We start from the raw sequence: 20309 nt of genomic DNA, 5'->3' as shown, positions 1-20309 counted from the left end.
GAAAGTTTTCCGCCTCCGCTCTGGCGCTAGCTTGGAGAACGTACGATCGTCTGGGATGGAACCATTCCTCCCCGGTAACTGATTGGAAGAAATCGGAGCAAGAAGGATGCGGTGCCTAAGAGGTAGGTTGTTTGCTCTCTTTCTTTCATTGGGCGATTCTGCAAGTTTCTTTTCTGCTGGGTGACACCATAAATGAATGTTACGTTGCCATCCTAGATATTGCGATGATGCTCTATATACACACTACAATGCAAAATTTAATGGTACATGCCAAAAACACGAGGGAAAGAAACAAAAAAAAAAAAAAAAAAAAAAAAAAGAAAGGAAAGAAAGAAGGAAAAAGGAAAAGAAAAAGAAGAATATCCCGTCTCCTTTCTCATTCCTCCACTCCTTGGTTCTGACCTAGACATTGCGCTTCTTTCCATCGAGCTGCCACGGACTTTGGGTTAGTGTCAATTCGACCCAACACGGCTTCCAATTCATATTCCTCATCCCATGCCTCGATCACTTGGCGGATGTCAGTGTTGTTGTATAGACGTCGTTCATCTAAAGGCCGTTTCAACCGCCGACGGGACGCCCGTTTGACAGCCGGATTGGATTTTAGTTCCCATATTTGGGGTTCCCCTTCGCATTTTTTCGCCAACAAATCAGCCATGTGGCCGAGGTATTCCAGCGTTTTTGATGCCTCCCTTGCTGAAAGGGAGTTGGAATGCAGTTTGCGCTCCAGGATTCCGATGATCCGGCGAACCTCGACCACGAAATCGCGGTTGACAGCGGCTCCCCGAGCAAGACCGGTTAGAATGCACCACCGAATTCCGGGGATGTTATCCAATGCGGCAAAAGCTCGCACAAACATTTTCATGCAGACTCCATCAAAGGCTGTCGAGCGCCGGTAGCGGGACATATACACTGCTGCCATGAGATCTAGCGCCCATTCGGGCTTGCATGAGGCGATCAGTCGCCTACTAGTAGCTATCGTTATATGATGCTTCACGATCATATTCTTATTCGTCCAGCAAAGCTGATAGAATCGAAGCACGGCCATTTTGATGATTTCACCCTCAGCAGAAGGGTCCACTTCCATGATCTGACGGAAGAAGATAGGGAAGAACCGGACTAGGTGTCGGATATTTCGCCATTCAGCTTCGATTAGTGCTCGAGCTGCATTAAGACCATGCTCAAGGAGTGTTGCAACTACAGCCAACTCAACATGAAGTTGTTTCACCTGGAATTTTGCGTTCTTTGCGTTCTGGAAGCATTTCAAGGCCTCGGTCATTTTCCCGACGTGCATGTAATGTGCCATCTGCTTGTGTAGCTTCTGATATTGGTCGACGGGCCTGGACGGTGTCATTTCTTGCAGGGTCCGCTGATACCACGGCAACGGATGCTGAGTGAAAGGCATAGTATTGACTTCGGGTATTGGGAACGAATGTTGATCATAACCGAGGATCTGTTGTGAAGTAGACGCCTGTCCATATTTCACCCTAGCCGCTTGCAACATTTGCCAGAAACCTACTGGGGCACCCTCAAGTGCCAGGCGGCGGGATCGTAATATCTCCAGAAATTCTTGTTCGTTGATGGGAATCTTCCAAGAACGCTCGTGCGCCATTCCAGTAAATTCGTCGATCATAGCCTTGTTACCCTTCTCCACGAAGGCTTCCAGGATATGCTTGTACAGAACCCGATCGGGTACAATGTTAAATTTATCAATATAGCGAATGACAAAGTCACGAATTTGGTGACCTTGATGAGACACCCAGTACTCGAGGAATATGCGGTCGAAGATGGGCATAAAATCACGCCGACGCGACGTTAGTTTGAGTTCATGCATCTCTTGGAGACCCGCTTCGACTCCGTCCCAGTTGCACGCTAGGGCCTTACCGTAAACCAGGAGACCCTTCGTACGACAGCGAAGTGGGAGTTGATAAGTAGTCATCATACTCTTCACCAAGGCCTCGGCATCCGCTAACCTGCCGAATTCAACATAGGCCTTGACAACCGGATTAAAAAGCTTGTCGCTAGGATCCTTCCCCAGACGTGGCAGTATGGTCAATATCTTCTTCAATTGTCCGTTTAGAAGCTCGATGCTCCTCGTTTTCCTCCAAAGACCCGTAAGATAGGCACCACACAAACCACAATCTCGATCCGCCTGGAGATTCCTGAATAGAAACCATTTCGCTGTGGTGAGTCGATGTGACTCAAGCAGACAGCGGAGCACAATATCCACCAATTCCGGAGAGACCTGGAATTTGTGCATATAGTGAGTGTAGATAGTCGCAACTGATTCAACGCAACCCTTTTTTGCCAAGGCAAACATCAAAATCTTCCACATACCCGGGGAGATCTTATCTACCTCTTCCAGGCGTTCAAAGATGCTCCGTGCGACAAACACATTTTCTTCCTTGCAGTTGATATAGAAAGTCTGCACAGCGAGCTCCCTCCTATCCGAAGAGATACCATTCAAGGATGAAGAATGTGCATCTAGAAAGATTTGCGCTGCATCAATAGGCCGACCACGGTCAAGGAGTTCCTGCATTTGTTCTGGAATGGACCGCCGTTCAGGTGCTTCCGTAGTCTCCCACATATCTACGTCTCCGTCTGCATTGACCCTTTTAGTAACAAACCCGGATTGGCTAATGGCACCCGGGGTTCGCAAGTGTTTGCGGGTGCGGAAATCGGTGCTCTGTCTTGGAGTGCTTCTAAGGTTATGTGTGCCCACTAAATTTGAATGAGCAGCATCCAGGAAAGCCTCCGCTCGGGTTTGTTCCTCCACATTCTCTACCCTGCCGGTCGCTGACATCTCATCACTGAGAGTTCCCGATCCACGCTCAACATGCGGAGGCTGCGCATAATGCAGCTTCCGATCCTCCTCCTTAAAAGTATCCATACCGTTAAACTCGCCTGCCTCAGCGGCCTCCATCATACGAGCCAGTCTTTTCGCCGCAGAAGTCGCATCGTAATTGGGGGCGGAGGTTTGGAGGGCGCGTTTATTCTCGACTATGCGTTCGGCGACACGAACTCTGCGATGAACATCATAAGTGATAGCTGCGACAGTGCAAAAACTGCCAACAGTCGAACCGGCAAGGGCCAGCCGGCGGAGGACACGCAAGGCATTTCTCGAGGGAACGGCCGGGGTGCCGTTCGTTGCTGATTTAGGTATCATGACAGTGAAACCTCTGCACCGCCGCAAGCGGGCGAATAGACATTCACCTATGAAGCATTAGGGCAATCTGAAAAAGCAAAAGACCCAGTTGTCTTCAGAAACACATTTCTGGATGGTCCATGGGAACAATTGGAAGGTCACGTTAAGGTAGAAGAGGTTAAGCTTTTTTTTTTTTTTTCCCAAAGGGAAGGTTTGCAGTCGGCATGGCTGGTATTTGTCGCGCACCGTACAAATCCGATCTTTTCCCGGGTGAACCCACCGCTCGGGCCATGTCGGGTCAGGCACCACCCGGAAGTCAATTAATTATGCATCAACAGCAAAGAAGCATCCAGCATGCCAACTGTACTGAAATTATCACTTCCTATATTACCATCCCAATAATAATAATAATAATAATAATAATAATTTCCGTATATGCGCTCCCGATCAATCTCCATTCAATAAAGAGGAACAGAACAAAGCTATGGACGTAAGAGAGAATCATTTACTTCCTCGCCGTCTTCATTAGCCTCTTCATGAGAGTTTTCTAGGCAATCTACCTCGAGGTAAACTATGGAATATAAATTAACAAATCACATAGGAGAGAACGATGCCATACATACCATTTGGTCTCAGACAAAGGCTGCTGCAAAATGCAACACCGAAGACAGCTGCCAGGCAGACAAATACCATCTGGGTGTACTTACCCACAGTAAGACTGTATATAAAATTGCAAACCGTAGGCGCTATGACTCGAGACATGGCATGTAGGAGGCCTTTGGCACCCAGTATCTGCCCTATTCGATCACGAGGGACATGTTTGGTAATGGATGATTGCAACATCGGCATCCCCATCCCTCCTAGTGATGCAACAATCCCCGAAAGAGTCAATACTGAACCACTCTTGGCCAATGCGAACCCCCCATATCCAAGCATGTCAATCATGAGGGAGGCTCGTATGAGGGTGATTTCAAGCATGCTGGAGCCCAAAATAGCATCACCCTGTCTTTGTTTCTCCGGGAAGATCCAAGTCACAATGGGGAGCGCAACGAAAAGATTGACCACGCGAACAGCACTGATAATAAAGATAAAGATGCTTGATTCAACATTCCCCCAGCCGAACATGTATCCTGCATAGATAATGAGAATCTGGGACATCGCCATAGCCGTACCAAACCCGACCGTGTCAATGGAGGCAAGGAGAATAATATTTCGTCGTAAGGCCGGGCTGGCACCTCGCCGGTTGGGAAATAGCTTGCTTGGGTGTCCAACGACTGGGAATAGTATCGAGAGAGGCGTAAAAATATTTTTGGGATTCCACCGTTTGAATGACAGCCAGCTATCTTCTTTCTGGGAGAGATTCTCCCAGCACAGTACTCGTGCAGCCCGTTGTCGCTCCTTGGAAAGTGACTCTGGAAGGACGAGCAAGACAGCCAGGAAAAAGAGCACATTTAGCGCTAACATACAGTAGAAAACAAACATTATATCCCCCTTCAATTTCAAGAGAAGAGCCACAAGGAGTGGTCCGCCCGAGGTACCAATGAAAAAGCAGCCATGTAAGAACCCAAATGCTACACTGCGCTTCTCTGGGGAAGTACAATCAGAAGCATAGGAGGCTGTCAGCGCCATTGTACTCGTGAAAGCTCCCGCAAGTCCGTCCAACAAAGCATAAAGAAAGAGTGCATTTGAAGGCATATAAGCTGAATTGGCCGCGACAATCACGACAACTAATTCCGAGAGCATTATTCCTAGCGCGTTCACAGCCAGGATACGCGTCCTGCCATAAATATCTGACAAGTGTCCCAGCCGAGGACTGACCAGTGCTGACAGGATTCCGCCAGTTAAATTGAGATAGAGTTGTAATCGAGCAACTCGAGACTGGACTTCTGGTATCTGGCACTGCGAATTGTCGCTCCCAAAGACGACCGGGAAATACGTAAACGTAGGATCATGAGCCGCTTTATTAGCCAAATATTCTCTGCAGACGAGGGAAACTGTTAAGTTAATTCTAGGGACTATAAGCCCACCGAAAGAAAGCATGAACAAGAGAAGAAAAGGAAATAGCCATATAATCTGACAATGTTTAGATAACATTACTTTGTAAATCAAATGGTCACTCACGTTTGGTTTTCTCCATTTCCTCGAAAAGCTGGATGCACGGCCCGAGGAAATCCGGCTATCACGGTTTAGGCCTTCATGTGATTGTGCGAATAGGGGTGTCTGTTCGTGGACATGCTGTTGTATCATGCTTCTGTGTCTCCCTGCTGGAACGGGCTGAGGAACAGGCTGAGGAACATGAGGGATCGATCTGACTCCTAACTGCGCATCGGCATCCTCATCTACCGTAAAAGGTTCCTGATTATCCATTATCGGCATAGCAAGGGCAGGTAGGGCTAAGTGCATGGCAGTCCTCAATTAAACGGTGAGCTTGGAGCTACATTCGCGGGCCTTGAAGCGATGGCACGCGGCAGAATGTAGTGCCGGGGTAAGGGTGCAGCATAGAAGCAAGGGGATTGGTTTCCTTTCACTATTTAATCCTATTAGACAGCTAATTTGCACAGGTGGAATTCCTGTCAGATAACCAATACACACTGTGATTGATAAGATGCATAGACAGTTGTTCTTCAGTAATGCAATGATGACATTGCGTCAGTTGTTGTAATTGTGAATATTAGGGACACTAGCCTGGCGCAACGGAGTAGGATATCTCAAGAGTCCGTCCTATCTATTATTGATTACTGATAGTTAACTAAATTAACTACTAATTAACTAACTAAAGGCACTAGCAATTATGTAATTTATCCAAATATCAATCAATAAAAAATTAAAAAAAAATACCTCGGCGATATATTGAAAACTTAATGCTCCTATATACACGTCATGATATGTAATACTATATGATCATGCTCTTAAATTCAACATACGTCCTTAGCCTGGCCTTAAATGACACAACATTAGCATGCGAACGCCCATATCAAATCCTGAGCTCTTATATATATACATAAACCAAAGCCCTCGTTGAACAATAGAAAATATGAGTCTTCTAAGCAACAAGGCGGGCAGCCTTTTCACCAGCAAAGAATTTTTTCTGCTCTAAGCACCTTTCGCTCTTGCAACCCTGACAGCGCAGCGTCATTTGTAATGAGCACCTTTCACCTTTTTGCAAGTGCTGTTGAGCAATATCTGCAAGAGCCTCAATAAAAACAGGGTTTCCGTTTAGACTCTCTGCTCGCTTGACACCGGGATGATTCGCCTCCTCCATAACTTCGAGGTCTAACTCGTACAGCGTCTCAATATGATCACTGGTGAAGGCAATAGGCACAAGAATGATATCGGTTTGACCACGCTTTACATATTCCTGGACTGTATCGCTCGTCTGGGCTCCAAGCCACGCCTTGGGTCCCACCTGAGACTGCCAGCAGAGTCGGTAGGGGTTGCTAAAATTAAGTCTTTGCATTACCGCATGCACAGTCGCAGCCACTTCGGCTGGGTACGGATCACCTGCTATTCATTAGGAATTAAAATCTCAGGCCGGTGTGCTGTTTCCACCTTACCTCTGTTCACAACACTCATGGGCAAGCTATGGGCAGAAAATAGCAGAACCACGCCGCTCCGTTTATCTTCCGGGTAAGTTTTGAGTTGATCTTCGATGTTCCTTGCGAAAGCTTCCACTAGCCCGGGGTGAGTAGGCCACCGATCGATCACACTCCACTGGATAGATCCGGGATCCGCGTTACCGTTTGCCCTACCACCCTCGAGGCGGTTTCGCCATTTCCACAACTCGTTAAGAGAACTTCCTGTTGTAGAGCAGGAATACTGGGGATATTGCGTGAAGGCGACCGCACGGCCTCCCTTCCCATTCCCAAATCCATCTTTCAGCAACCTCGAGTACATTTCTTCTGTCAATGGCGCTGCATAACGAAATGCCACGTAAGGCTTGTGCGGCGCAGTCTCGGGATTCAACTTGTCGAGGAGCTTGCACATTTCCTCGCATTGATACTCTGACCATTTTCTAATAGGTGAGCCGCCTCCGATCTCTGAATACTGCTTGATGATCTTCGGGGTCCTTCTCCGGGCGATGAGGGGGGCAAGGTATGATTGAAGTCGTCCTAGAGGGATCAGATCGGCGTCCGCCTTCAAGAGGTTGTGTTAGATGTAGGTAATAAAAGGGAATTTGAAAGATCACATGCGACGAAGGCGTACAAATAACCTGCTCAGAAAATCCTCCACTTCACTCGTAATTGATGGTCCTCCCATGTTCAGGAAAACCATCGCGGTTGGACCCTTAGAGCCTGTCATACCTTGAGTAACGGGCGGAACTGCTGTTGCGAGACCAGCTCTGAGATCTGCATAGCGAACCACCGGTCGCAATAACCGCTGGGGAAGAGTAAAGGGTCGGCGGAGAGCCATGTTAAGAATCAATCCGACTTGGGTTCCTTCAAACCCTGGGTAATTGGCAATTGTAATAGACCTGGAGGGAGGAAGTGGGCTGATTAAAAGGGCGGCTGCGATAATTGCAGGGAAGCTGGAATGTCCAGATTTGGATTGATGTTGCCGAGGGCCAATCAGGAATGACTGAGCGTCATCAAGACTTGGCTGGATCACATGATGTTCGTGTTCCCCGCGCGTTAGCATGAATGGAGCCTCGCGTCATTCGCAGTGAATAGTAGGCAGCACCCCGATAGCAGGCACCAAGCCCGACTTTCGACCTGGATGCTTTCACATCGCCCGCTTATTAGCACCTTCTCATGACACAACTTATATCTTTCCTCTCTTTTGTAACAAACCCGTAATGGCTGACGATAATCCATCTCGGGAAGATGAACAAGCGGAGGAGGAAGAGGAGATCGACGAGCGTGTATGTTGTTAAAGCCCGATTTATTGACGACATGCTCTTATAAATAGATTAGGGCTACAAGACAGTGAAGGATGCCGTGCTCTTTGCGATCGAGGTCAGCGAGTCGATGCTCAAAGTCCGTCCATCATCAGATCCGAAGAAAACCCAAGAGGAGTCCCCTACCACCGCTGCTCTAAAATGCGCCTATCATCTTATGCAGCAACGGATTATATCCAACCCTCATGACATGATGGGAGTTTTACTCTACGGGACGCAGGCGTCCAGATTTTACGACGAAGATGAAAATAGTCGGGGTGACCTCTCTTATCCACATTGCTACCTCTTCACGGACATGGATATTCCTTCTGCGCGGGAAGTCAAGGAGCTTCGGGCGCTGGCAGGGGACGAAGGGAAAGCTAGGGAGATACTGGCTCCAGCGGATGAACGAGTTTCCATGGCCAACGTACTCTTTTGCGCGAACCAAATTTTTACGTCGAAAGCGCCCAACTTCTTGTCTAGGCGGCTGTTTATCGTGACCGACAACGACAATCCCCATGGTGCAAGCAAAAGTCTCCGCTCCGCTGCAACTGTGCGAGCTAAAGACCTCTACGATCTCGGGGTTACTATTGAGCTGTTCCCAATTTCTCAGCCGGGCCGTGCCTTTGATAGCTCCAATTTCTATGACGTAAGCCCACACTTTTCACGTATTCGGACATAAATTGACTTGCCATTCAATCCAGGATATTATTTATAAGTCCTCACCACAGGACCCAGAGGCTCCTGCGTACCTGCAGACTGACTCCAAGCCCACGACAGGTAGCAGTGATGGGATAACTTTGCTCAATACCCTTCTGTCTAGCATTAATTCGAGATCGGTTCCACGCCGGGCCCATTTCTCGAACATGCCCTTGGAAATAGGACCCAACTTTAAGATTTCAGTAACAGGATATCTTTTGTTCCGGCGTCAAGAGCCTGCCAGGAACTCCTTCGTCTGGTTGGGAGGTGAAAAACCCCAGATTGTGAAAGGGGTCACAACTCAAATCGCAGAGGATACGGCCCGTACAATCGAAAAGTGGGAAACAAAGAAAGCATACAAGTTTGGTGGCGATCAAGTGTCTTTCTCTCCTGAGGAGCAGAAGGGCCTGAAAGACTTTGGTGAACCTGTGATTCGGATTATTGGTTTTAAATCCCTTTCTACGCTTCCATTTTGGGCTAATGTTAAGCATCCATACTTTATATACCCTTCTGAAGAGGATTTTGTGGGATCAACGCGGGTATTCTCGGCTCTACACCAAAGTCTCCTGCGAAATAAAAGGCTGGCACTTGTTTGGTTTATCCCTCGCAAAAATGCAGGGCCGGTTTTAGGTGCTATGATAGCAGGGGAGGAGAAACTCGATGAAAATGGAGTGCAAAAATTTCCTCCGGGGATGTGGATCATTACCCTCCCTTTTGCCGATGATGTTCGACAAAATCCTGAATACACTCTTAACGTGGCACCTGAGCCGCTGATTGACCGAATGCGAATGGTTGTCCAGCAACTTCAGCTCCCGAAGGCGTCCTATGATCCCCTTAAATATCCCAATCCATGTAGGCACTCTATCTGTCATTGGAGCACGGATCAGGATTTGCTTATTTGTTGTACAGCGCTTCAATGGCATTATGGCATTCTCCAAGCCCTTGCATTAGATGAAGATCTCCCGGAAAAACCGGAAGATAAGACAATACCAAAGTACCGCCAGATCGACAAAGTAAGATGCGTTCCAGAATAACCAGTCTATTTTTGTTAACATTGTTTCAGCGTGCCGGTGAATACGTGTTGTCCTGGGCCGATGAGCTCGAGAAGCAGTATGCAGAATCAGCTCCAACTGGTCCCAAGAGTACGCTAGTCAAGCGAGGCGTCAAAGATCGAGCCGCGGAAACCGGAGATGGAGATCGGCATGCCTCAAAGAAGATCAAAGTCGAGGGCGGTCCCTATAATGTTGAGGACGAAGTACGATTACATTATCAAAAAGGGACTCTATCAAAGGTAATGCTCATGTATCATGCATTCTTACTGGATCAACCGACTAACATGGGACCGTGTGCAGCTTACGGTGCCTGTTCTCAAGGAATTTCTCATATCTCATGGACGCTCGGCTGCCAGTAAGAAGGCAGATCTTATGGAAAGAGTGGAGGAGTACTTGGAAAGAAAGTAATGGGTAATTGAAAACAAAGCTCCCAGCCACCATGAATATAACGAGGCAGACGAGTTAGCCCATCTAGTAATGAAAGCCGTATGATATCTGGAGCTCTATCTATTCTATAACTTTGATGATCATCCGGTCTGTGCATTGCAATATCCGGCGTAGAAATCCTCACTGTACTAGAAGACAGATGCTCATGCTTCTTTTGATCTGCATATTCTGGGATGCTCTCATGACTCCCTTACCCCGTATTCCCTGTCCCTAGTTTCACAGATGGATCCATTTCTTTGAACAGCGGCACAGCGAATTCCCCACTCAATTCAAATATCTCCTCTTGCAGAGGTCCAGGCGGACTCGTAGCCACCCGACCATCAAGTTCATTAATTTCATTTCCATATTTCTTCATGACTAGTGGTCCAGACGCAGTTGGCTTCAGCTGTAATGGCTCCTGTGTATTCTCCACATCGCGCTTGTGTCTGTGCTTGTATCGTAGTATGAAGGGTCGTAGTATGAAACAGATAATCAAGAGAATCGCAAATACACCAATTCCTATTCCCGCTTTTGCTCCGGAGATACCTGAAGGGTCCGGTTCTGGGTGTGAAGAAGGGGTTGTACTGGTTTCTGCTGATACTGTGGTGCTAGATATTGTGGATAAGGTAGCATCCAGTGTGGAGGTGCTAGAACTAGAACTTGCGCTGGTGGTAGGTTTTTGAGTGGACGTTTTCCTCGGCGGTGGTAGGAGTATACCAGTGATAGTGGGGTGATGGCCGTGTGGGTGATCTTTGGTCGTTATCCTAGTTGGTGGGATGATGAGGTTTCTTCGCTGTAGTTCAGTATCTGGGAAACCATCTGCTTCGTCCGCGTCGATTTGCTTGCAGGGTGCTGTTATACTTAGAAGGGACCTCGGGGTGATAGGTAATTAAGAGCTCACTTTTCTCATTAACCAGATGGAGACATAGTTGAATACGGGAGTCTGGTTCAGCTCGCTCAGTTTCAGCACTGGTATGGGCAAAGTAGATGTGTTCCAAGCCAAAAAAATCTAGCTGGTGATATAGATACGTTAGCATGCTGATGTTTGTTTATTGGGTATTGCACTTACATGGGATACCACATGCTCAGTCTGGTTGTACTTTGATCCAAAGAAATCTTTGCCATGATGACGCAGAGTTGATATGAATCTTGTCACAAATAATAGTGAATCACATATGATGCTGAAAAGGCAGGAGACATAGCTAGTATTGTTCAGATAGATATTCATAGTGCCTGTCTTTCTTTAGGTTCTTAGACCATAGGGGATGGAAGATAAAAACGAAAGATCATCCAGCCCTGATGGTGCGTTAACTTGCCATCGCTGTTTGCAGAGTCATTCACTCCAGCAAATACTGCCTTGATCTATGCCAATTCACATCTGATTGGTTCAACTTTTGAGGGACGTTCCACTTCTCAGTCTCAACAAACCTGAATGCTCAGTCATCAGAAAATAAACGGGGTAAACAGCAGTCTACCCACCAGTATGAATAGAGACAAGAAGATAAATCTCGAGAGATGTATGAGAACCAAAGCAGCGTGACCGTAAATATGTGTAGTCATGATACCGTTAGTTGATACTGAGGAACGTAAGTATACAAGCATATTGCACTTTGTCTACAGGTAAAGAGCTGTGGTGACTGTAAGCAAAACATTAAGGCTACTAAACAGAAGTCTTAGGACTAACAATGCCCTCGAGAGAGAGGGAGTATACTATACAAGTCTACCTTACTCATCGTCCTCATCCTCTCCATCTTCCTCATCCTCTCCATATTCCTCGCTGCCCTCATGCTCATCATGCTTCTTATGGTCCTCACCGTCTTCACTCTGCTTGCCCTCCTCACCCTCACTCTTACCGTCCTCATGGTCCTCACCGTGCTCACCATCCAACCCGGGGCAGTGCTCACTGGTGATCTCAGTGATGTTGGAATATGGCGAAGGGTCGGTCCAGATCAGATCAAAACTACAAACACAATCAGCATTGGTATGAGGGAAGAAGGTTGAAGAATGGAACTCACCTTTCACTGGGGTACTCCGGCGCATCGCCGTCGCCAAGCTCCGCCACAATATCTGTTAATTTCTTATGTTCCCAGCAGATCAGGATGTTGCCCTTTCCGTCATACTTATGGACGGCATCTTTGACACATCCAGCGTCATCTCGATCACAGGAAGTATCCACAGTGAGACCTAGATCTTCGGCGAGAGGATGGACTGTATCGTAGGGACGGGCCCGTTTGCCATCTGTTACTCATAGTCCGCGTTAGTGAGTCATTTTTGATATTTTCGCGCCTAGACTAGGCTAGAATAGCATTGGAGGCGAGACAATATATACTTTTCTTGGGCTTCTGAGCCATGATGTATCCAATCTGGTATGGGGAATCCCCGCCAAAGACCTTCCTCAGGCATTGCGCCCGCTTGAGGCCTTGAGCATTGAGACCAGTACCACCGTCATCGGGCTTCTCGCCATGGCGGATCAAATACACCGTTGGAGAGGCGGCGGAGAGACCGACACTGGCCAGGAGGCCTAAGGATAATAGCCATTTGGAATACATGACTGGATCGAATGGGGGATGACAGTAACAATAGCAACACGAAGATAAAATAAAGAAAGCCAAATTCTAAGTCAACTGTCTTGTTTATATGCACTGGAGGGAAAGAAAGCCCCCACGAGTACGGGGTGGTGCAACATTGGTCTGCGCCTACCCTCGCCGTGTCCCGGTGCCTGTGGCTCTACTTGGCGATGATCGGTGAGGAACTGCTTGAGTTTGGTCCTGATAGGAGGAAAAGGTCGCATCCATCACCTCTAGCCAGGCACCATGGTCAAAATGGCCAATCCTTGCGGATCACCTTGCAACGTTCATCGGAGGAAACTCTTGATTCGTGCCCCGGCTCTCCATCCCTCTCGGGCCGCGACTATCTTCCGTGTTCCACTTTCTAGAATGTGGACTGACAATCAGCGGGATACTGGCGTAAATGAGTGGAAACAGTATATTTTAATAATCCTATTTTTGCCGAAACACCTACCGACAAATGACGAGCAATAAGACATTGAACCAAAAGATTAGACCGCTATAGTTGTTCAGAGTTGGCGGACTCAGCAGTATTCGAGGGCAAATGGCGTGTTTCTAAATTCATATCAATGTTTCGGAAATTTTACTAGCTAACTAGGGCCGTGGTATGTAAATTTCTCCACAATTTAGATAGCTCTAATTATTTTAGATGTGCATCGGCTATTAAGAGCGGTACTGAATTCAGTGCCGCCATTGGAGGGATTGCAGAGAGATCGTTTTAGTATAGCATTCATTAGCACGTTCACTGACAATATAAATGAAACTATCGGCTTGATATTATGTACCGTGCTATTATTCTGAGGGGTCTTTTATGAAATACATTGAAGTCTTAAAGCAGAGTCATCAACCCAGTTAATGGACTTGTATCTGCAGGTGATGGGATGCATCCAGAAATTCAAAGCTATAATGATAGAAGTATCTACATACAGTAAATGCGTAAAATCATGAATGTTCGAGACATTATATATAGACAATTATCTCTGACCGCTCCAACCACCTGGTTTTCATTGTACTGCTCTAGTATTATGCCATAACCATTGAGAGTAGTATTGATTCCAGAAATTTGCTGCATATGGTACCTATCCAAACCTACTACGTAGAGCAATCTAGACAGCTACATCCACATTCATGTATAATTAGAGTAGGCCCTGTGTAAGGCGTACGGTATCCACAAATCCCCCATTTCAAAACCCTTTCTCCCCTCCAAAAAAGAGTTCGGGTTATCCCATATGCTTATTTGATACGACTATCAAATTCCAACTCCTGTTTAGCCCAATCTCCACAAATTAGCCCCCTTCTGTTTCATTATTATTCCGACCTAAATACAGAGTAAACATCCTTCCCATCTTGAGCTAATCACATCGACCACTGGGCTGTCAATGTAGGGACGGCTGTTTCAACGGCTACATTACTAACTGACATTGCCCCATGGCACAGAATGGTCCTGGGGGTGCTGAACGATAGGAACCATGGCCAGAAAGAAATCAGCCCCAAATCCCCATACTTTAGCCTTTGGGTGCTGCCTAAGACGACCCAACACCATTCCGCCTCGACTAGCCCACCCAATTCGGCTGCAGGTTGTGCGCCACGTGCACCCCACGATGTTGGCTAGCCATTAAAAATTTACCCCTGAACATACCAAAGGGAAATAAATGCTAGAATTCATAGGGCATTCTTCCATGACTACGTTTTTGGGAATCAAACTGATGCATGTCATAAGTCGATGAAGAATAAGCTGTTTCTGAAGGTGCCAAGCTTTCCTGGAACACCCCTTTGGGGATCATGACGGACATTTTTAGCTTGATTTCGAGCTTAACAATGGTTAACGCGCGGCCAGGGACGTAGCTGGTGGGGGTTTACAGCCCATATCCAATGAAACTGGCATCTCTTTCAGGGTCTGCCTAGACGTACAAGGACAGCCATGCTTACCGTGCCTCGACAATATTGCTGTTTTTGTTTCTCTCCCAGCGCTGGGGCTACACGGTGGACCCATCTTTCCTTTACTTAATACCTACTACGTATGCGTTATGCTTCTCTCTAAGATTCCTTTCCTTTTGCGTCCTTGGCTCATGGCGGGGCTAGTCTTAATTATATTCTAACGCTCCTTTCAATTTTCGAATCTTCTTCTTTCAAGTCTTATTTTTTGCTCTTAGTCCTCTCTCCAACGATTCACGTCTCTGACCTATACGTCCGAGTCCATTGGAGTCCCTCTATGTTGGTCCGAGAGTCATACCATCTACACAATCATTATGAGATGTGGTCTTCGCACTTTTCTCTGTTTTTTCCTGGTACTTCTTGTCCCATTATGGCTCTTGGAAACCCATCTTGAAGACCTCTGCAATCAGTATCGTGCAGGCGCCTACTTGATAGATTGGCTGAATCGCCCAAATAATCATAAAGGATTGACACATAACGATGCGACATTGAGCGACAAAATAATTGTGATGGCGAGAATGGAGGAAGAACACACTGAATGGGTCGAGGAGCAGCTTCCAGAGTACGTGTTTCGTGTCTGTTCTCTTCCCTCGATCTTCCGCCCCTTCGTCGCCTTAGAATGGGCCAAGAGATCTAGAAATTAACATTACATTCTACAAGCTGGCAACGAGCAATATACATTGTAAACCCTTCGACGGCAACCGTCGCCGATAAGCATAGGCTCAAGACACCATTGAACAAGGGTCATGAATCCATGGCCTATCTGACCTATTTAATCGATTACTATGACAAGCTCCCTTCTATCATTGCATTCCTTCATTCACACCGCGGGGGCTTCTTTAAGGCGTGGCATGTTGACGCCCCTTTACACGACAATGTAGTGGCTATGCGATCTCTCCAACTCGATTTCGTCAAAAAGAACGGCTACATCAATCTCCGGTGTAACTGGAATCCCGGGTGTAAACTGGAGCATCGCATCAACCGCCATGTGACTGAAAATGTCTGGCAAGAAATATTCAGTGGAACGAGCACTCCGGCCCAGAATACCACTATGCCTTCGAATCTTGAAATCAGCTCAATATCGAATGCCATGCATAGCCAGAAATACCTTCCAAAACCGAAGCACATCGGCGCTGCATGTTGTGCACAGTTCGCTGTGTCGCGGGAGCAGGTTCTCCAGCGGCCGCGAGAGGACTATATCAAATTTCGACAGTGGGTTATGGACACGAATAGAGACGATGCCAGCAGCGGAAGAATTATGGAGTTCCTATGGCATGTCATTTTTGGCAAAGAATCTGTCTAGTAAGTATATTCTCCGTAGCATCGTTTGGCGGTAGAGGATATGGATCGCTAATTTGTGGCTGATAGCTGTCCGGACGAAGAAGTTTGCTATTGCCAAGTGTATGGGAGATGTTGATCCCACAACTTTGGGCATATATACCATCGCGATTTATGCTTTCCGCTTCAGCAATAGATTCTATTATATGTAATTTTTAGGTATCCACCTGTCTTTCAGTCATTGTTCTTAGAGTGGCAGTAATTAAAAGGATTTATTTTGACTATGGAGCATGTTTAGCTACGTATTTTTGGCCCCTAGTGTTGCTAGTATGAATACCGTTTTGTGTACAAATATCATGTACATCACTGGCTGGAATTTATTTTCTTCATAGCCTAGTTGTTGTGTCTAACTCTGGGATGGCATAGATTCTATTCTATAAAAAATGAAAGTAGGCAGAATATAAAAGAAAGAGCAACATGACCAGTTTTGCCTATAATAGACGTTTAGATTGGAAGGACAATAGCCATCTATTTTTTATATTGAACTATAGATATACTTAGCTTTAATTCACTTGGCAGTTTAACTTAGTTCTTGAGTTGAACCAACATTGTTAATAAATTAACGAATGGCCATTTCTTCCGAGTTTAACATAAGTCACAACAAAGATATACAAGCTAGAAAATAATCTCTAGCCTTGTGTCCAATTACTTAATACCTAAAATGCGCATCTCACAGTAAGTCCGCTTATTATATTGTTTCGAACTCATAGAGAAATATCGGGATTCGGGATCCGATAATCCCTAGTACATTGGCGAGCGCCCAGAGTCATCCACCTCAATTGTTCCCTTTCTTTTAGATATAAGTCCGAGGGAGAGCACATTGGCTACGCTGGTTGAGTCAGGTGATTGTTATTACTACCATGATAAATATCCTGAAGTCGGCTACTGGCGTGCAGCTGGTATAGTGTTATTCTGTTCACCATTCCTTCCCCTGAGCGAATGATCATAACACGAACCGTTGTCAGCTGGGTTTTCTCAACAGTTCTTTCCCAGAATGGGTGAAGAAGTTAGATGGAGCAGATATTGCTAACAAAATACTTCTCTCCTACTTCACTGAGCTAGCGCCTTGGCAAGCGTGTGGCGTTTTTACCCCCTGAGACTTCTCCTTTTCCTATAACTATTCAGACAAGCTCCTGCTCAGTTTACTACTTGTCTTTCTCAAATGCTATCTTTCCCTGGATCCACAACAAAAGGGAGGAAATGACCGATTCCGGAGATGTTAGTAACCACTGTCGCCCCGGACATTGCCTCGGCTGCGCCCTTTGCTGACAGCTGCGAGGTCATGATAGAGTTTACGACCTAATACGTAAAAACTGTAGAGTAATTCTCCCGAGGATGCTGATATGAACTCTAATCACGTGCCATATGACTGACCAAGTGGGACAAACTTTAGTGGCTGGCCTATACCGTTCTGGGCAAAAGAATGAACCCCACTAGTTGCTTCTTTAGGTCTAAGGTGCTGGGCTCTAATCCGTTATTTCGTGATTTCTATGGATTGCCGTTAATCCAACTATGAAGTACCATTCACTATGAAAGGGCATTTATGGTCACTCGGGAGATATGGGTAACGCTTAATCAATGGAGAGAATTAAACATCTAAAGCGCCAGCCTGCTCGCAGTCTTATAGAATGTGAAATTGTACGGTTTATGCTGACTTGCTTACTACAAGAATTACAGCAAACGAGGGCCTAATACTTTCTAGCATAAGATACCTGCACAGCGTAATGTCAGCCATGCAAGGTAAGCTACACTTCATAGTGTTAATCGACCCAAACCAACCCTACTTTGAGCAGGACTCTATGCAAGCTTTCGGCCCTTCCTATAGGGATGAGTGTCTATCTTCCAACTCTTCGTTCATAGCCTGTACTATCCTCCATCTTTATCAATGCCTCCCTCCACAGAACCCGATCATGACTCTTCCACAAGGCTCTCGATCGTGATAGAAGAGTAAATTCTACTCGAAGAGGGATTCATTAGACCCAAGCCAAGGCGACGATTCTTGTTTTCTCAAATTGGTACATTTTATGCTGTAAATGGCTTCTTGGACTTCATGATTGTTGTGCTCTCCGGGAATTATGGAAGAGGCCTCTGGATCCGTCTTTTTATGTTTGCTGTAAGTGAATTCCTCCCTTGAAGGCTTAAAGAATAGTAATTATTGACTACCAAATCTTGGCCCCTACCAACGACGTCGTGTAGTATATCCCGAAACAGCATTTCCGGGTGCGCTTTTCAACCAAACTAAGTACATGGGGTTCCCAGCAGACGAGGCAGACAAACTGTGGTCAGACCTATACAACTGTACGGTCCATTAGCCTCTACTCTCATACTATTTCATAGCAATTCTGACATCGGGAAGTTGGGATTTCCGCTACTTCAAAAAGATCAAGCCAAGAAGCTGCATGACCAGACTTTCCCCATCTTCAGCACGAAGAAATACCTCATTCATCTCGACGTGTGGCACAAGCGTCACTGTCTCAACGGTTTATGCAAAACTCTCTAACTTGAGCTCGGTAAGGAGGATTCACTAGATGGCCCGAAGTTCCCAAATGGGACAACAATCGTGAAACGGAAATATTCCGCCACTGGGGTATGTTCTTACCTAACCATATTTAACATCTTGATGTCCTTGCTAAGCCTTGCTAACAATGATTGTCATCAAATCACTGCATCGATTCCATCCGTCGAGCCCTAATGTGCCATGCTGATGTATTGACCATTCCATGCCTTATCAACGTCCCTGCTAGGAAAAGGATTTTCCTTCGGCAGGTACAACGCACACCTGTCGAAAATTTAGTAAGATTCAGGAGTTGGCGAGGAAAAGCTTTGCGGCGAATGAAGGGTGGGGCTTGAGCCGGAGGAGGATATTCAATTCCTATATGAGCTTTTCCCTGAGGATAAGTTTTTAAGTATTGGAGGGAGCACCCGTATGAGGGCAATGACTTAGATATTGTGTTATTCACTTTCCAGTACGGCTATCATGAAATCATTTCAAAACCATTAGAATCAAAATCTATGACGTTCAGTATGACCCTAGTTTTTGTTTCTTTCAAAGTATCGGACAGACCAAGAATTTCCGTTTCTTACCATATCCGCTTCTCTACAAATATAGCGGGGCGACATAAGGTCCCATAAAAGTTTAGTCCGCTCTAGAGATTATCTATATCCAAGGAGTGTATTCCAAGCCCCTACGAACGGGTTCGGCCATCGGTCTAGTTCTGTTCAAATTCATACAAATATTTTAAGCTTGTAAGTACTTATTGTCTTAATTGTTTATCTACTATTCACCTCTAACATACTAATTCATAAACATACATGTCCTTAAAAAAATGCTGCTACCAGTTTCACTTTGACACCAAAGTTCCGCTATAAGGAGACTGTCTTTAATCTTTATCAAGCCAGCAAATCTGGAAAATTGTTACGCATGAGGGATATATACACTATCTCCAAAGGTTGGAACTCCGTAGAGTTTATCGGGTTAGGCGCAGGGTAGGACTGGTCAGTTCGTAGGCAGGCAAGCACTACTCCAAAGTTATATTTTAGAGAACTGGGCTTCCTAGCTGTCGGTCTCGACAACCTGTATAACCAAGATGCAGTGCCAGCAATAACAGCCATTAAAATTTATTTCTTTTACGGATTACTTGGCTCTTCCACAATTATCTTATATTTCCCTAATACGACGCGTTCGGCTAACTGACCCCGTGAAACATTAATATCTAGGGCCCTACTCAGTATAAATTTCGCAGCTCAATATTATGATCTTCCACATTAATTCCCAGGGACTTTCAAAAAGATACCGCGCTGTAGTCATTGATCCTACTCTTAATCTAGAGCTTCCAAATTGCACCTTTCCAATTCAGCGACCAATTGGGCTCGGATCCAAACTGATTTCCGCAGATAGAGCAGATAATGGTATGAGGTGCACTTTCTGCTCCTGGGTGGGGACCGTTTTGGAGAATATCCAGCATGAATTCGTTCGAATGCACGCCTGTTGTCATTGCACTGTGGACAAGATCATCTAGGCCTGAGTATTTTCCACAGACTTGACAGATCTCTCGATCCCGGCTCATTATATTCCCTCGGAGGGTTATTTTAGATTCTGGGTTTAACAACCTTAGCTTCAATGCCATAATCCGTTGATATGGGATATTCCTACCGTCACAATTAAGTAGAGACGCAATATGAGATCGTTCTGTTGCAGTGAGCCACCATGAGTAGTCATTGCATTCAGAATTATATTCTGATAATACAGGATCGTCGTTTCGAATGGAGAACAGTTT

At 46.0% G+C, this 20309-nt stretch overlaps 5 protein-coding genes across 5 annotated transcripts; 2 read left to right on the top strand and 3 right to left on the bottom strand.

Moving 5' to 3' along the window:
* Nucleotides 1–376: 376 nt before the first annotated feature.
* Nucleotides 377–7552, bottom strand: ATNIH1004_010758 (pentatricopeptide repeat protein; the record flags this gene model as incomplete). The annotated part of the gene is made up of 7 exons (XM_033575326.1): nucleotides 377–3210; nucleotides 3766–5028; nucleotides 5264–5318; nucleotides 6067–6080; nucleotides 6299–6643; nucleotides 6697–7276; nucleotides 7346–7552. 7 exons carry the CDS (start codon nucleotides 7550–7552, stop codon nucleotides 377–379), a joined length of 5298 nt encoding a protein of 1765 aa, XP_033421181.1.
* Nucleotides 7553–7934: 382 nt separating this feature from the next.
* akuA (putative DSB repair complex subunit Ku70) lies at nucleotides 7935–10174 on the top strand (the record flags this gene model as incomplete). The annotated part of the gene is made up of 6 exons (XM_033575325.1): nucleotides 7935–8000; nucleotides 8053–8664; nucleotides 8720–9566; nucleotides 9624–9727; nucleotides 9778–10005; nucleotides 10067–10174. 6 exons carry the CDS (start codon nucleotides 7935–7937, stop codon nucleotides 10172–10174), a joined length of 1965 nt encoding a protein of 654 aa, XP_033421180.1.
* Nucleotides 10175–10403: 229 nt separating this feature from the next.
* Nucleotides 10404–11420, bottom strand: ATNIH1004_010756 (uncharacterized protein; the record flags this gene model as incomplete). Its single annotated transcript, XM_033575324.1, has 3 exons — nucleotides 10404–11044; nucleotides 11094–11205; nucleotides 11262–11420. 3 exons carry the CDS (start codon nucleotides 11418–11420, stop codon nucleotides 10404–10406), a joined length of 912 nt encoding a protein of 303 aa, XP_033421179.1.
* A 497-nt stretch (nucleotides 11421–11917) lies between these two features.
* Nucleotides 11918–12741, bottom strand: ATNIH1004_010755 (putative phosphoglycerate mutase family protein; the record flags this gene model as incomplete). The annotated part of the gene is made up of 3 exons (XM_033575323.1): nucleotides 11918–12152; nucleotides 12208–12430; nucleotides 12522–12741. The coding sequence occupies 3 exons, from the start codon at nucleotides 12739–12741 to the stop codon at nucleotides 11918–11920; spliced, it is 678 nt and encodes a 225-aa protein (XP_033421178.1).
* Nucleotides 12742–15212: 2471 nt separating this feature from the next.
* ATNIH1004_010754 (DUF3431 domain-containing protein) lies at nucleotides 15213–16111 on the top strand (the record flags this gene model as incomplete). The annotated part of the gene is made up of 3 exons (XM_033575322.1): nucleotides 15213–15256; nucleotides 15355–15996; nucleotides 16063–16111. The coding sequence occupies 3 exons, from the start codon at nucleotides 15213–15215 to the stop codon at nucleotides 16109–16111; spliced, it is 735 nt and encodes a 244-aa protein (XP_033421177.1).
* Between the last annotated feature and the right edge of the window lie 4198 nt (nucleotides 16112–20309).

Source organism: Aspergillus tanneri (assembly GCF_003426965.1).
Source record: "Aspergillus tanneri strain NIH1004 chromosome Unknown AapTan_8_pilon_pilon_pilon, whole genome shotgun sequence".
NCBI lineage: Eukaryota > Fungi > Ascomycota > Eurotiomycetes > Eurotiales > Aspergillaceae > Aspergillus > Aspergillus tanneri.
Note: the sequence above shows the minus strand (reverse complement) of the source record. Positions and strands in the feature narration are given on the sequence as shown.